We start from the raw sequence: 14,166 nt of genomic DNA, 5'->3' as shown, positions 1-14,166 counted from the left end.
GTGTGATCAGGGACTGAATTTAATGCCTTTTATTGAGTCATTGTCTGATTGGTTATTTAAGGTGACTATTTAGACCTGCTCTTGACCTACCTTTAATCCATATATGGAACTACAGCTTCATTTATTACCCGAAATCACTGACAGGAATTATTTCCTCTGGGTCTTCGAAGGCTTGTCTCATCAACTGGGGCAGTTGACTAAGGGTGTTCCCCAGGTGTTGTGTGACGTGTTCCCCAGGTGTTGTGTGACGTGTTCCCCAGGTGTTGTGTGACGTGTTCCCCAGGTGTTGTGTGACGTGTTCCCCAGGTGTTGTGTGACGTGTTCCCCAGGTGTTGTGTGACGTGTTCCCCAGGTGTTGTGTGACGTGTTCCCCAGGTGTTGTGTGACGTGTTCCCCAGGTGTTGTGTGACGTGTTCCCCAGGTGTTGTGTGACGTGTTCCCCAGGTGTTGTGTGACGTGTTCCCCAGGTGTTGTGTGACGTGTTCCCCAGGTGTTGTGTGACGTGTTCCCCAGGTGTTGTGTGACGTGTTCCCCAGGTGTTGTGTGACGTGTTCCCCAGGTGTTGTGTGACGTGTTCCCCAGGTGTTGTGTGACGTGTTCCCCAGGTGTTGTGTGACGTGTTCCCCAGGTGTTGTGTGACGTGTTCCCCAGGTGTTGTGTAACGCGTTCCCCAGGTGTTGTGTGACGTGTTCCCCAGGTGTTGTGTGACGTGTTCCCCAGGTGTTGTGTGACGTGTTCCCCAGGTGTTGTGTGACGTGTTCCCCATGGGGACATCCACCTGAACACTGCAGGGGGGGGGGGCTGTGTTCCAGTATAGGCAGTGTCATCAGCCGTCTAGCTATTGCACCCACAGCTGTAGGAGCCTCGAACACATGTTTGAGACATTTAACAGCACATTGTATGTTTCTAATATAAATGTGGTTTGCATGGAGACCCGTGTGGGATATCTGGGGCTTGACTCAATTATTCAATTATTTACTTATTTCATTTAATAAACGAAGGACCACCCACTTTTGAGAAAAGAGGGAAAACTAATAAATGATCATTAGAATAACACTAGAGAACCAGTGTCTATGGATAATTATTAAAAAGAATAATCACTTGAAATAATAAATGGACTGTATGATTAATTAATTAAAGTCAGAGCCTCAAACACCTACATTGGAGGGGGGGGGTATTGCTAGAACTTCATATACGTCTAGGAACTGGTGTGGTTCGCCACCAGTTCATTGCTGAGTAAATGATATTATAAATCTAAACTGCTATAGATTCAAATATGTGAACTCAAATTGTGAATATTAATGATTATTAAATTACTGAGCAACAGTCAAAGCAAACACATGAATTACCAATCATCATATCTGGTAATAATCTATTCAATATAATGATCCTACAAAATTGTATAAGAATCAAATCAGGTGAATTAAATTTGTACGAGAGGAGTCTTAGCTTTAAGACGATTTCTATGACATCGTTTCGTCATTCGTCCTCGTGATCACAGGATCTCCACATAGAAGGAACTAGAGGTGAATAGCGCGAATGAAGAGTAACGACTCGATGACTCCTCACATACGGGCTGAAAATTAAAGAATATTAAGTAGCATTGGAATAGGCTACTTTTAAGCTCAATATTCATGAAACAGAAGAAATGCCGAATTGGTACTAACGTTGGATATGGGGGTCTTCTCACTATGTAACGACAGACTACTCACAAATATACAATCTTAGATGATGCATCAAGAAAGAAACCTATACTTAACGTGAGTGTATGGAATACTGAAGTCTGCCGATATCGCGTCTGCCAGTCCCAGACGTTCACTGCGTTGTACGCGTATTTGTGGGTTTTGGCTTTAATTGTAGACGCGTTATTTGCTGGCTGGGCACTATAGAGCACGTGGAGGAATAATTATTCACTATTAGTTGGGTATCAGCGTAATTCTTGCCGATAACTCCCAATCACTACGTGTCTCGCCACTCTTCACGCCAGGACCCTCCTCTCTCGCACGCTGTCGTCCAAGCACGCTCTCCTACAATGGCGTCGCCGCCTCCCCCAACCCGGCTCTTGCATTCACCCCAGAAATTATTAATAACGAATAATTCTTTTCTGAGCGATTATGGATGAAATACGTTAATGAGGACTGGGTTGCAATTATAGGGGTTTAAATATTATCGTATTCTCGTTTTATGGTGTTAAACGAGAAATGGAGAAGATTTTATCTCTCCATGACATTCGTGCGTGACTGAAGGAAATGTTACTACAGAACAATTTAACTAATAACTCTCGATTTGAGATTATTGGGAGTTATATTATCCGTAAGTAATTATTACCCGGAATACTGATGATTTTAGAGAACCACATTCAATTCTCTAACCCATTGGTAATAAATGTGTCTAACTAGGCATTATCTGACACAATATTGCTGCTCTATTTCATGAGAATTCTAGCATTAATACGCAGATGGTTAGTTCATGTTGACACTACTGTTAGTAAATTTAGTGACTACTGTAGTTAGTATATAATAATGATTTATTATAATACAATAGCAGTTTATTTGTGTTGGAAATTTCCAACAACCCGTGTACTATCGTGTCCTTTCCAATACTGTATAGCATTTTGACGTCAAAATCCCCAATGCACAAAGTATCCTGTCCTGACATTGATCAGGACATTGATAAGGACAGTGATCAGGACATTGATTAGTATAGTGATAGTTTGATATTTACATTTTTCAATTAGAACACGGACGAATTTGCCATTTTTTAACTTACATTTAGAAAAAACACATGAGTCCATATTTAGTTGTATTCATACTAAAGTTTAACAAAAAAATGGCCACAATAGATTTATAAGTGAGTAATTTTTCGAGGATTGTGATTATAGAGTAACTGAGCCTCACGTATCATCCCGCAAGTGAAGTCTGCCATCATGGCTATAGCGTCCGTGGTGTAGCCCTGATACTAGAGTATTAACTCCTATGATTAGGGTGTTTTCCTTAAGATCATACGACTCATCCACAGGGCAAGACTTTTTCAGTGTAAAGCTGAAAGTATGCAAGCCTGAGTTTAGGGAAAGATCGCCCGTGGCCACAGTATTTCACCTACACACAGTTCATGTGGGAACCGACCTGTGAGATTTATATTAATTTATATACTTCGATAGCAATTTGTATAATGATAAGTGGACTGTATTTCTGCAATAATCTCACAAATCGATCCTCTACACATTAGGGGGGGTTTATATTAATTTAATTTATATATATGCAGCCAATCAAACTACAGTATTAACTACATACATTGAAAAGGTTCCTTATCTTATAGTACAGCAGGTTAGTCCACCAGGTATAACTAGGGTGTAGACACCAAATTATCCTCTTTGAGGTAGCTTCCATCACCCAGGTAACTGATGCACAAAGCATATGCTTCCTCGTCTTGACCTGTCAAAAGGGCGCTAACTGTGAAGCCAGGTTCTATATATGACAAGCTATATCAGAGAAAACACTATACATGGAACATGAAGACCTGGCTTAATTACCTTTAGTTTGAGGCTGCCTAGCGTTCTAACCCGGTCACCCTACCCAATGACATTAATGGCCACTAATGATAGATATACGGGTTTCGGAAAGAACACTTAACTTGATTTGTTGACAGCGTGTTGAAGATGGTACACCTTTGGTTTCCATAACACTACGTCCAAGTAAAATTAACAGGAGCCGTATTTGCTCCCGTGAGCCTCTGGTCTCAGTATCAACAATGGCTATGTCTAACACTCCATACTATTGACGCTACTGGCCGACATTGTCCAGATATGATTGGAGCCAAATTTGCTCCACGCGTCTCGGAGGTGACAATAACAATGGCTGCCCTCCTTCCCCACTGACGCCTGGCCTACATTGTCCAGATGTCAGTAAGTGATAGAAGGGTCACATTTACTCTACTTTAATATTGATAATTAAGTTAATTTATATGAGATGTTTTTATAATGGTAAAGTCCAAAGACTAATGTATTTAAGAATAATTCCCACCAGAATAGCTGGTAAATTTATAATGGTATGTGGTGATGATATCCCGTTTTCTTTAGACGGTAATTCCACTACAAGTTACGTTTTCTATGAGTAACTTGTTTATACAATACAGCTATTATCTGTATGATTATTAAATGGTGTCGGATTTTCCGACGTAATTCCCCAGGGGGCTGCTCACGGGTCGAAGTCCTCTTTAGAACAGACGAACACCGATACTCCTCCTTCGAATTATTAGATTAATTTGATGTTAGTAGTTAGTAATCACACATTTGTGCGTCTGTTCGTACAGGACGGATATCCCGTACTAGATTTGCAGGGGTTAGAAGTCTAATGCGATTTCATTTCCCTGTTAACTCTTGAAAGGCTAATATTCAAGCCTAATTGCATATTATTTAACCCAGAAGACTGAATGTGATCAAGTACTACAGTCAAGTATGATTCAGGGACTGCAGTGAGATCAGTGACATTAGATATAACTTGAAGTTTGTTCAGGTAACTGGTCACTGATATATAAACACTGAAGCCCATGGAATACATCTTGATTAAATAATAAATGTATCAAATCAGTCATCAGATTTATTGGGGTTTAATTTAGTTAATTGATTCAGAAGATTGAATAGCTCATCATTAAAGTAAAGTATGGTTCTGAGACTGCAGTGGGTTCAGTGACATTGGTCGCAGTGACTTGTAGCTGTTTTAGGCTACTGTTCACAGATTTGCCACTGAGGCCTCATGAACTCATCTTCAGCTTTAAATGATGATACTAACATCAACCTCTGTTACTATAGTCAGCTGTAATCTCCTTAGTATAATGCTACTGGAGAAATATAATCAGCTGACAAATTTAGATTTCTATTGGTATTGTTTATCTGCAGGCATAGGTCTCCTCAGGCTTGATACTGGGCCTGAGAGTAATTTACCTCCTGCAGAGTTTAACATGGTTATACCCTGATATTTAGTAGGGCTACCGATGAATTGATGGTAGTAATCTGTCCCCACAAGGAGAGCTATTTGGCATTTGATTTGCTCAAATTTACCTGCAGCTGCTTGATAATAGCTTTCCAGGTCAGCATAATCAACTTGAGATTGTTGTGACAAATCTTCACATTTCTTGATCTGTCTTGTTAAGTGGCCTTTAAGACCTGTAAGGGTTCTTTTCATTCTCCCTGCATTATCCATACTGGCTCGTTGGTGAAGCCTTGTGGGGCTTGTACTTGGGCTGCTCATAATACTGAACAAGCACTGATGGTAGCCTAGGGTCAAATTCTGCACTCACTAGGCAATAATCCTACCTCTACTAGAGGTTAGCACTTAAAATTAATACACATTATATATATACAATCATACACACTAATGATTTGAGTGATAAACCAGTGTCACTGGAAGTACCTTTAGGTTAGCTCTTCTATATCACCCTAGGATGGTAGAGACACTAATTAATCACTCAAAGGTGTAATGATCATAAGTAAATTATTATATATACACAACTCAACTCGAGTTGATAAAAATTACACCCAAAATAGGGTCTGGACCATTCATTAATGGTGTAGGTTGTTAAATATAGTACAACTGACTATGGTAATAATGGGACTAGGATGAACAATAATAGTTCAACTAGTCAATGATAAATATCCTACCCTGTTGTGGGTTGGCAATTAGTAAATATTATACTGTGATCACTAGTGCAATATATATTAAATAATTCTCTATTTTGGAGAAATAATATACACAATTATTGATAATAGCCTCTTAATTAGCCTCTATGAAACTTCTAATATTATCTAGAAGTATTAAATATTATTAGTGACCTCGCGAAATAAAGTCCACAAAATTCGTAGAAAATCTCTCGCGAAATTTAACACCACGAAATCCGTGAACAATCTCGCGACACAGTCACTAATTTGGCTGGCTTCTATATTAGCGCTGTCATTTCACAGAATAACACGCCACCAAATCTGTGGGTGTACATGAAACCGCTGACTAAGGCTGATCTGAACTGAGCGGGGCTCGTGAACTCGCACGAGTCAACGCCGCCGTCATTGACTGCTGTCTTTGTTTAAATCACACTGCACTAGTATATTTAATGAATCCACTGGTTAACTGGTTCATCCAGTACTAAGATGACCAAATGTGGGTTCATAGGACCGAATATTCCGGTTCCGAAGGTCCAAATAATGTGGGAACCGGCCTGTGAGATTTATATTAATTTATATACTTCGATAGCAATTTGTATAATGATAAGTGGACTGTATTTCTGCAATAATCTCATAATCTCACAAATCGATCCTCTACACATTAGGGGGGTTTATATTAATTTAATTTATATATATGCTGCCAATCAAACTACAGTATTAACTACATACATTGAAAAGGTTCCTTATCTTATAGTACAGCAGGCTAGTCCACTAGGTATAACTAGGGTGTAGACACCAAATTATCCTCTTTGAGGTAGCTTCCATCACCCAGGTAACTGATGCACAAAGCATATGCTTCCTCGTCTTGACCTGTCAAAAGGGCGCTAACTGTGAAGCCAGGTTCTATATATGACAAGCTATATCAGAGAAAACACTATACATGGAACATGAAGACCTGGCTTAATTACCTTTAGTTTGAGGCTGCCTCGCGTTCTAACCCGGTCACCCTACCCAATGACATTAATGGCCACTAATGATAGATATACGGGTTTCGGAAAGAACACTTAACTTGATTTGTTGACAGCGTGTTGAAGATGGTACACCTTTGGTTTCCATAACACTACGTCCAAGTAAAATTAACAGGAGCCGTATTTGCTCCCGTGAGCCTCTGGTCTCAGTATCAACAATGGCTATGTCTAACACTCCATACTATTGACGCTACTGGCCGACATTGTCCAGATATGATAGGAGCCAAATTTGCTCCACGCGTCTCGGAGGTGACAATAACAATGGCTGCCCTCCTTCCCCACTGACGCCTGGCCTACATTGTCCAGATGTCAATAAGTGATAGAAGGGTCACATTTACTCTACTTTAATATTGATAATTAAGTTAATTTATATGAGATGTTTTTATAATGGTAAAGTCCAAAGACTAATGTATTTAAGAATAATTCCCACCAGAATAGCTGGTGAATTTATAATGGTATGTGGTGATGATATCCCGTTTTCTTTAGACGGAAATTCCACTACAAGTTACGTTTTCTATGAGTAACTTGTTTATACAATACAGCTATTATCTGTATGATTATTAAATGGTGTCGGATTTTCCGACAGTTCACACGAACGTGACACATATCAGAATATATATAGAAATCCTATTGTATGATATAACGTCACTGTGGTCCAGTGGTAGAGTGTGCGACTGGTACTGCCGGGGTCGCAGGTTCGTGATCAGAAGAGAATCGTAACTGACTCATGGTGATGTACTCGAATATAGATGAGATTACATGCAAGACAAGTGAACTAAGGGAAATTGCACAAGAAATGAACCCGGATGTAATTGGACTCGCCTCACAGCCCTGGTGGATTTGCTAACATTTCACCTGTTGTCTGGACCCAGAGCCATTGTAGTCATTATATGTAACCCTGAGTGTAGAGTACACAGCACAGGGATTGACATATGTGGACCTGTGTCCACAGTATACGGAGCTGTGGCCACAGTATACGGAGCTGTGGCCACAGTGTACGAAGCTGTGGCCACAGTGTACGGAGCTGTGGCCACAGTGTACGGAGCTGTGGTCACAGTATACGGAGCTGTGGCGACAGTGTACGAAGCTGTGGCCACAGTATACGGAGCTGTGGCCACAGTATACAGAGCTGTGGCCACAGTATACGGAGCTGTGGCGACAGTGTACGAAGCTGTGGCCACAGTGTACGGAGCTGTGGCCACAGTATACAGAGCTGTGGCGACAGTGTACGAAGCTGTGGCCACAGTGTACGGAGCTGTGGCCACAGTGTACGGAGCTGTGGTCACAGTATACGGAGCTGTGGCCACAGTATACGGAGCTGTGGCCACAGTGTACGGAGCTGTGGTCACAGTATACGGAGCTGTGGCCACAGTGTACGAAGCTGTGGTCACAGTGTACGGAGCTGTGGCCACAGTATACGGAGCTGTGGCCACAGTATACGGAGCTGTGGCCACAGTGTACGAAGCTGTGGTCACAGTGTACGAAGCTGTGGCCACAGTGTACGGAGCTGTGGCCACAGTATACGGAGCTGTGGCCACAGTATACGGAGCTGTGGCCACAGTATACGGAGCTGTGGCCACAGTGTACGGAGCTGTGGTCACAGTATACGGAGCTGTGGTCACAGTATACGGAGCTGTGGTCACAGTATACGGAGCTGTGGCCACAGTATACGGAGCTGTGGCCACAGTATACGAACCTGTGTCCACAGTATACGAACCTGTGTCCACAGTATACAGAGCTGTGGCCACAGTGAACGGACCTGTGGCCACAGTATACCGAGCTGTGGCCACAGTATACAGAGCTGTGGCCACAGTATACGGAGCTGTGGCCACAGTATACGAACCTGTGGCCACAGTATACGGACCTGTGGCCACAGTATACCGAGCTGTGTCCACAGTATACGGAGCTGTAGCCACAGTATACGGAGCTGTGGCCACAGTATACGGAGCTGTGGCCACAGTATACGAACCTGTGTCCACAGTATATAGAGCTGTGACCACAGTATACGGACTTATGGCCACAGTATACAAACCTGTGGCCACAGTATACGGAGCTGTAGCCACAGTATACAGAGCTGTAGCCACAGTATACGGAGCTGTGGCCACAGTATACGAACCTGTGTCCACAGTATACCGAGCTATGGCCACAGTATACCGAGCTGTGGCCACAGTGTACTGAGCTGTGGCCACAGTGTACGGACCTGTTTCCACAGTATATAGAGCTGTGACCACAGTATACGGACTTATGGCCACAGTATACAAACCTGTGGCCTCAGTATATGGACTTGTGGCCACAGTATTCGGACCTGTGTCCACAGTATACGAAGCTGTGGCCACAGTATACGGACCTGTGTCCACAGTATACGGAGCTGTGGCCACAGTGTACGGAGCTGTGGCCACAGTATACGGATCTGTGGCCACAGTATACGGATCTGTGGCCACAGTATGGAATCATGTGGTCAGTGTTCACAATCTTGAGTGAGGTGCTCAGTTGTGGAAAAAGTGGTACAAAATTTGTATTTGCGAAGTAATGTTGATTAATGCATAGGATAATTACCTCCTCAAATACTTTTATAAATCTATATAATTTGTGTTCACTATTGTCAGTAATATTGAATGAGTGTAAGGTAAGGGTGAGTGTGGTGAGGCCAGAGTGTGAGGTGGACTGTGCCAGGTTGTCATCACGGTAACCCAGTCCTCTCTTATCACACACCTCCAGTTTAACACAATATCTTCTTGTTTACACGCTGCTCACCAGGAGTCCAGTCCCCTCAGCCCTGGACATGTTCCGACCCCATCACTGCATGTTGTCTCTAGCTCCTCCGCGCCCCCTACCCCATCAACTCACTCTCATCCCATGTGTAGCTCCCGCTCTATGCACCCCATTATACCCGAGAACAGCACAATCTCCACAACTAGCCCCATAAGTGCTTCCACCTCTGTTAGTGCATTCAGGTTCAAGAGCGGCCAGGGAGGCGTGTCGGTAGGCGTGAGTAAGAGCGCCACGCTGCCCTCACTGTGTGACGAGCCTGTAGTTAGTGTCACACAGTCTCGCAGTCATCAGTTCTCTCTTGCCCAGCATCATTCTCATCACATGCAGCCTCCTCACGGACAGTCATCTGTTGCTAGTCCACTGTCCTTGCACCTCGCATCATCATTGTCTCTCTCATCTAGCTCAGTCCCAGCGACTTCCCTGCCTTCAACATATAGATGCCACAGACTACACAGCCTTCAACACACTCCTACCACACTCCCACCAGCCGCCAGGACCAGACATTCTACGTCACCGTCGTCAGTACCATCCCGTCCAATCATTTCCTCAGGCTTCAAGACATCTAAATCAATACCAATTAGTCTATGTCAAACTACTAGTTTGAAAGATTGCATAGAATCTGCACTACCAGGTCCTTCTAGTATATCCCAGCAGCATTCGTCACATAGCAGTCACCCTGCGCTACTATCAACAAATGTTTTAGGAGACTCATCGCCATGTACGCTCGCAAAGAGCGAGAGCACCTCACTTTCTATTCCAATTTTCCACTCTCAGTCAACTCCAGCGACGTCACTGGGCTCTTTAACCTGTTATTCGCCGCCTTCATCATCTCAGTCATGCACTACTGTCACCACTGCTGCTCCTCATTCATTAACATCCATTCACGCTGCACAATCTTCACACGACAGCAGTAAACCTGTTGCCTCACTAGCCACACGTCACGTCACAACCTCCTCCTCCTTCCACCCACAGGCTTCTACAGCCCAATTAGTCGCATCAGAAATAAAAGCAGTTCCATCTGGGTCACAGCACGACACTGTGGATGGAGATCAAGAACTATTACTAACTTTCTCCCTTCCAACCTCTTCAAAAGACACTGATTCACAGTTTGCCACATTAGAAACCTCACTTGATTTTCCCTTAGCTGAGTCAGCATTATCACAGAGTTTTATCGATGGGCAAAACCTTTTTTGTCATATACCATCACAACCCGACCCGTCACTTCTTCACCCGTCACAGATCGACCCGTCACAACTGACCCCCTCCCCCCCAACTCCTACACAGCCTCACCCCCCAGATGCCACCCCCGCACCCCCTCCAACCCCACCAGTCCCAGTGAGTCCCTCCAGTCCTTCAAGTTGTGGAGTCCTGCAGAGGATTGTTGACCTTATGGTAAGGTGAAACTCAAGCACGATACCAGTCTGTATCGCTCACGTAACAATAGTAATGTTAATGTCCCTATAGGTTTAATTCATTAAAGTTTCCATCTGTAAGTACATAAATGAATGCAATATTTTAGATACTTTAAGTGATGTATGACTCAATGTAAAAAAAGATGTCTCACCATTTCTTATTTTTAACTTAATTAAGCTTGAGACTAAATATAGTGTGAGTAGTGAGAGTAATGTTGTGATGGTTGTGGTGCAGGTGGACCTGAGCAGCTACAACAAGCGGGCCGTCAGCTTCCTGGCCAGGAACTTTTACAACCTCAAGTATGCCGCGCTCGTCCTCGCCTTTTGTATCAACTTTATCCTTCTCTTCTTCAAGGTGAGTCTACTTTATCCTTCTCTTCTTCAAGGTGGGTCAACTTTATCCTTCTCTTCTCCAAGGTGGGTCAACTTTATCCTTCTCTTCTCTTCTTTAAGGTGGGCCAACTTTATCCTATTCTTCAAGGTGAGTCAACTTTTTATTAGCAATTCGTGTCTTACTGGTGTGATGATATCCAAGACATGATGGTGTGGAAAAGTGAAAGCTTTTTACTTACTATGTTCATCAAAGGATTTTACTGTGCTTGTAATTACACAAACACACACACACACACACACACACACACACACACACACACACACACACACACACACACACACACACACACACAGGACACAGATGGAGGCTAATAAAGAAGTAGAAAAGTATAAATAAGAAATAAAAGAGACGTATGCACAAGTTGTAAAAGAGAAAGAGACAATCAAGGAAGTGTGTTTGGAAGTCAAAACCAGAAATGACCAAGAAGAAGCAGAAATTAGGCAAGCAATTAGGAAAGAACTGGTTACCAACAGTAAACTAGTACAAAACACTGCAGACAGAAGTAAGTCCATAATAATTTTTGGATGTTTAGAGAAGGAAATTCCATCTAAGATGGACCGAGCAGCAGAAGAGATGAAAATCATAGAGAAAATAGTAGGCTTAGGAGAAGGCTCAAAGGAAAATGTCAGTGATTTTAGAAGAATAGGAAAATATGAGAAAGACAAGAACCGCCCCTTAAGGGTGACGTTTAATGGAGTGAAAAACATGATGGAAGTGCTTAAAAATGCCAGGAAATTGCAGAGTGATGAGGATGGCAAACTTTGGTCACTAAAACAAGACCTCTCAAAGGAAGACAGAGAAAAGCTGAAAATGAACCTTATTGAAGCAAAACGTCTAAATGGGATTTGGACGAAGACGAAGCTTAGAAATGAAGAAGACATAAATTCTTTTTTCTACAAAGTGTCAGGGACTGGAAAGTTAGTGAAATAGTACATAAAAACAAGGCAACAAAATCATTAGTGGAAGGGGGAATAAAGAGCAAAGTGAAAGGGAACATGTTCCTGAAAATTGTATATACAAACATAGATGGAGGTAGATAAAAAAACAAGGAAGTTGCAAGATATAATTTAACTTAAGATCCCAGATATTGTCGCATTATCAGAGATAAAACTTGAAGGAAATATTTTAAATGAAGTCGTATTCCCAAGGGACTACTCAGTTTGGAGACGTTTTCAGGACAACACGGAAGGGGGAAGGAGTGGCTGTATGTTACCACCCTTGAGACTAAACTAGGTTCTTCTCCCCGCAGTGCAATAAAGAAAAATAATAAATCGGCCTTGCCGACAACTGTCTAGGGGTAAATATACATCACTGCATAAAATGGAGAACAATATATTTATGCTAAGGGGGACAAACGTAATAACACTTAAATGTATAAATAATAACCAGAAATATTCTTCAGCATGCAAATCATAGAATAACCTCCTTATTGAGACATGAGCACTATCACTAAGACATGGATTAATTAAAGAGATATATACAATATCATCTAACCAGATAATTAACATTTATATGGGCTAAAATAACAGTGACCAATGACTTAACTTAAACCATGACTCCTCACGACAGCAGCCGCCACGCTTCTGCCCCACGCCTTGGACCGCAGGCCAAGCGTCTACCCAAAAATCAACTAACCGTCAACACAAACATTGTGGAAAATCTAATAATAAAAAGCAGCACTAATATTCAAAACATTGTTAAACTAAAGAGTAGTAAACACTGGTACAACATTCCATACAATAATACAGAAACCAAATATGGGCATAACTCAATGTAAACTATAAACACTCGATTGACAACAATGTTCCCACACTGGCCATATCCAAATATGGTCAACCGCCCACACGGAGAAACTACATGAGAAATTAACACCAAAAGCCTCACACAATATAATGTAACTCAGGCACACTACTGCATGCTATAATATATATATATATAACATACAAAATCTTATATCATACAACTGGATGCTATATTAAAGAACAAGACAATAAAGTAATATGAGAATCAAGAGTAATGGCAGAATCCTAGTGAGATTCGTAACACTGTACTGGTGAAAGAACACCTAAAGGAAAGAGAGTCAATACTTAAAAATCCTCAAGAAGTTGACATAATGGCATTGTAGGTCTGGAATCAGGATGATAAACTGATAATTGTAAATGCCTACAGCCCACCAGCAAGCAACACTTGGACAAAGGAAGAACTGGATGACAAACGAGAGGGCCTCATAATGGTCATGAGAGAAATTATAGTACAAGTGGATAAAGATCAATCACGACTGTTGATACTGAGGGACTTCAACTTTAAAGCAATAGACTGGGAGGCTTATGAAGCAAGAACCAAGGAATTTTGGACATGTAGATTTGTAAACTTCATTCTGGAGACATTCTTGTATCAACACGTCAAGCAGGCCACAAGAATGAGGGAAGGAGATGTACCATCAGTACATGATCTAGTATTCACCAGGAAAGAAGAAGAGGTATTTGACATCCAGTACCTTCCTCCCTTGGGAAAGAGTGATCATGTCTTGTTAGACATTAAATATTCCTTAAAATATCACCTAGAAGAAAATGGAGACATTGAAACAGTTAATAAACTTGATTTTAAAAGAGGACACTATGGGGAACTTCGGAAATTTTTTATGAGTGTAATTGGACAGACTTGTTGCTAGGCAGGGAAGTAAATGAGATGTATGCCAAATTTTGCAAAATATATGATGAAGTCACGCAAACATTCATACCTAAACAAAGATGAAGAGCCAGAAAACAGGATTGGTTCAACAGAAATTGTGAGAGGGCCAGAGACCAAAAGACACAAATATGGAATCAATATAGGAAGAGGCCAAACCCTCAAACATACCAGCGATACAAAGATGTGAGAAACAACTATACAGCAGTAAGGAGA

At 41.9% G+C, this 14,166-nt stretch overlaps 1 protein-coding gene across 1 annotated transcript in view; it reads left to right on the top strand.

The window, feature by feature from the left end:
- The window catches only part of RyR (Ryanodine receptor), a 374,701-nt gene that overhangs the window by 313,549 nt on the left and 46,986 nt on the right, over positions 1–14,166 (top strand). The window contains exon 73 of the mRNA XM_069314342.1: positions 11,104–11,223. Coding sequence (XP_069170443.1) covers positions 11,104–11,223 — 120 coding nt within the window. The remainder of the gene's footprint in view (positions 1–11,103; positions 11,224–14,166) is intronic.

Source organism: Procambarus clarkii, chromosome 78 (genome assembly GCF_040958095.1).
Source record: "Procambarus clarkii isolate CNS0578487 chromosome 78, FALCON_Pclarkii_2.0, whole genome shotgun sequence".
Lineage (NCBI taxonomy): Eukaryota > Metazoa > Arthropoda > Malacostraca > Decapoda > Cambaridae > Procambarus > Procambarus clarkii.
Note: the sequence above shows the minus strand (reverse complement) of the source record. Positions and strands in the feature narration are given on the sequence as shown.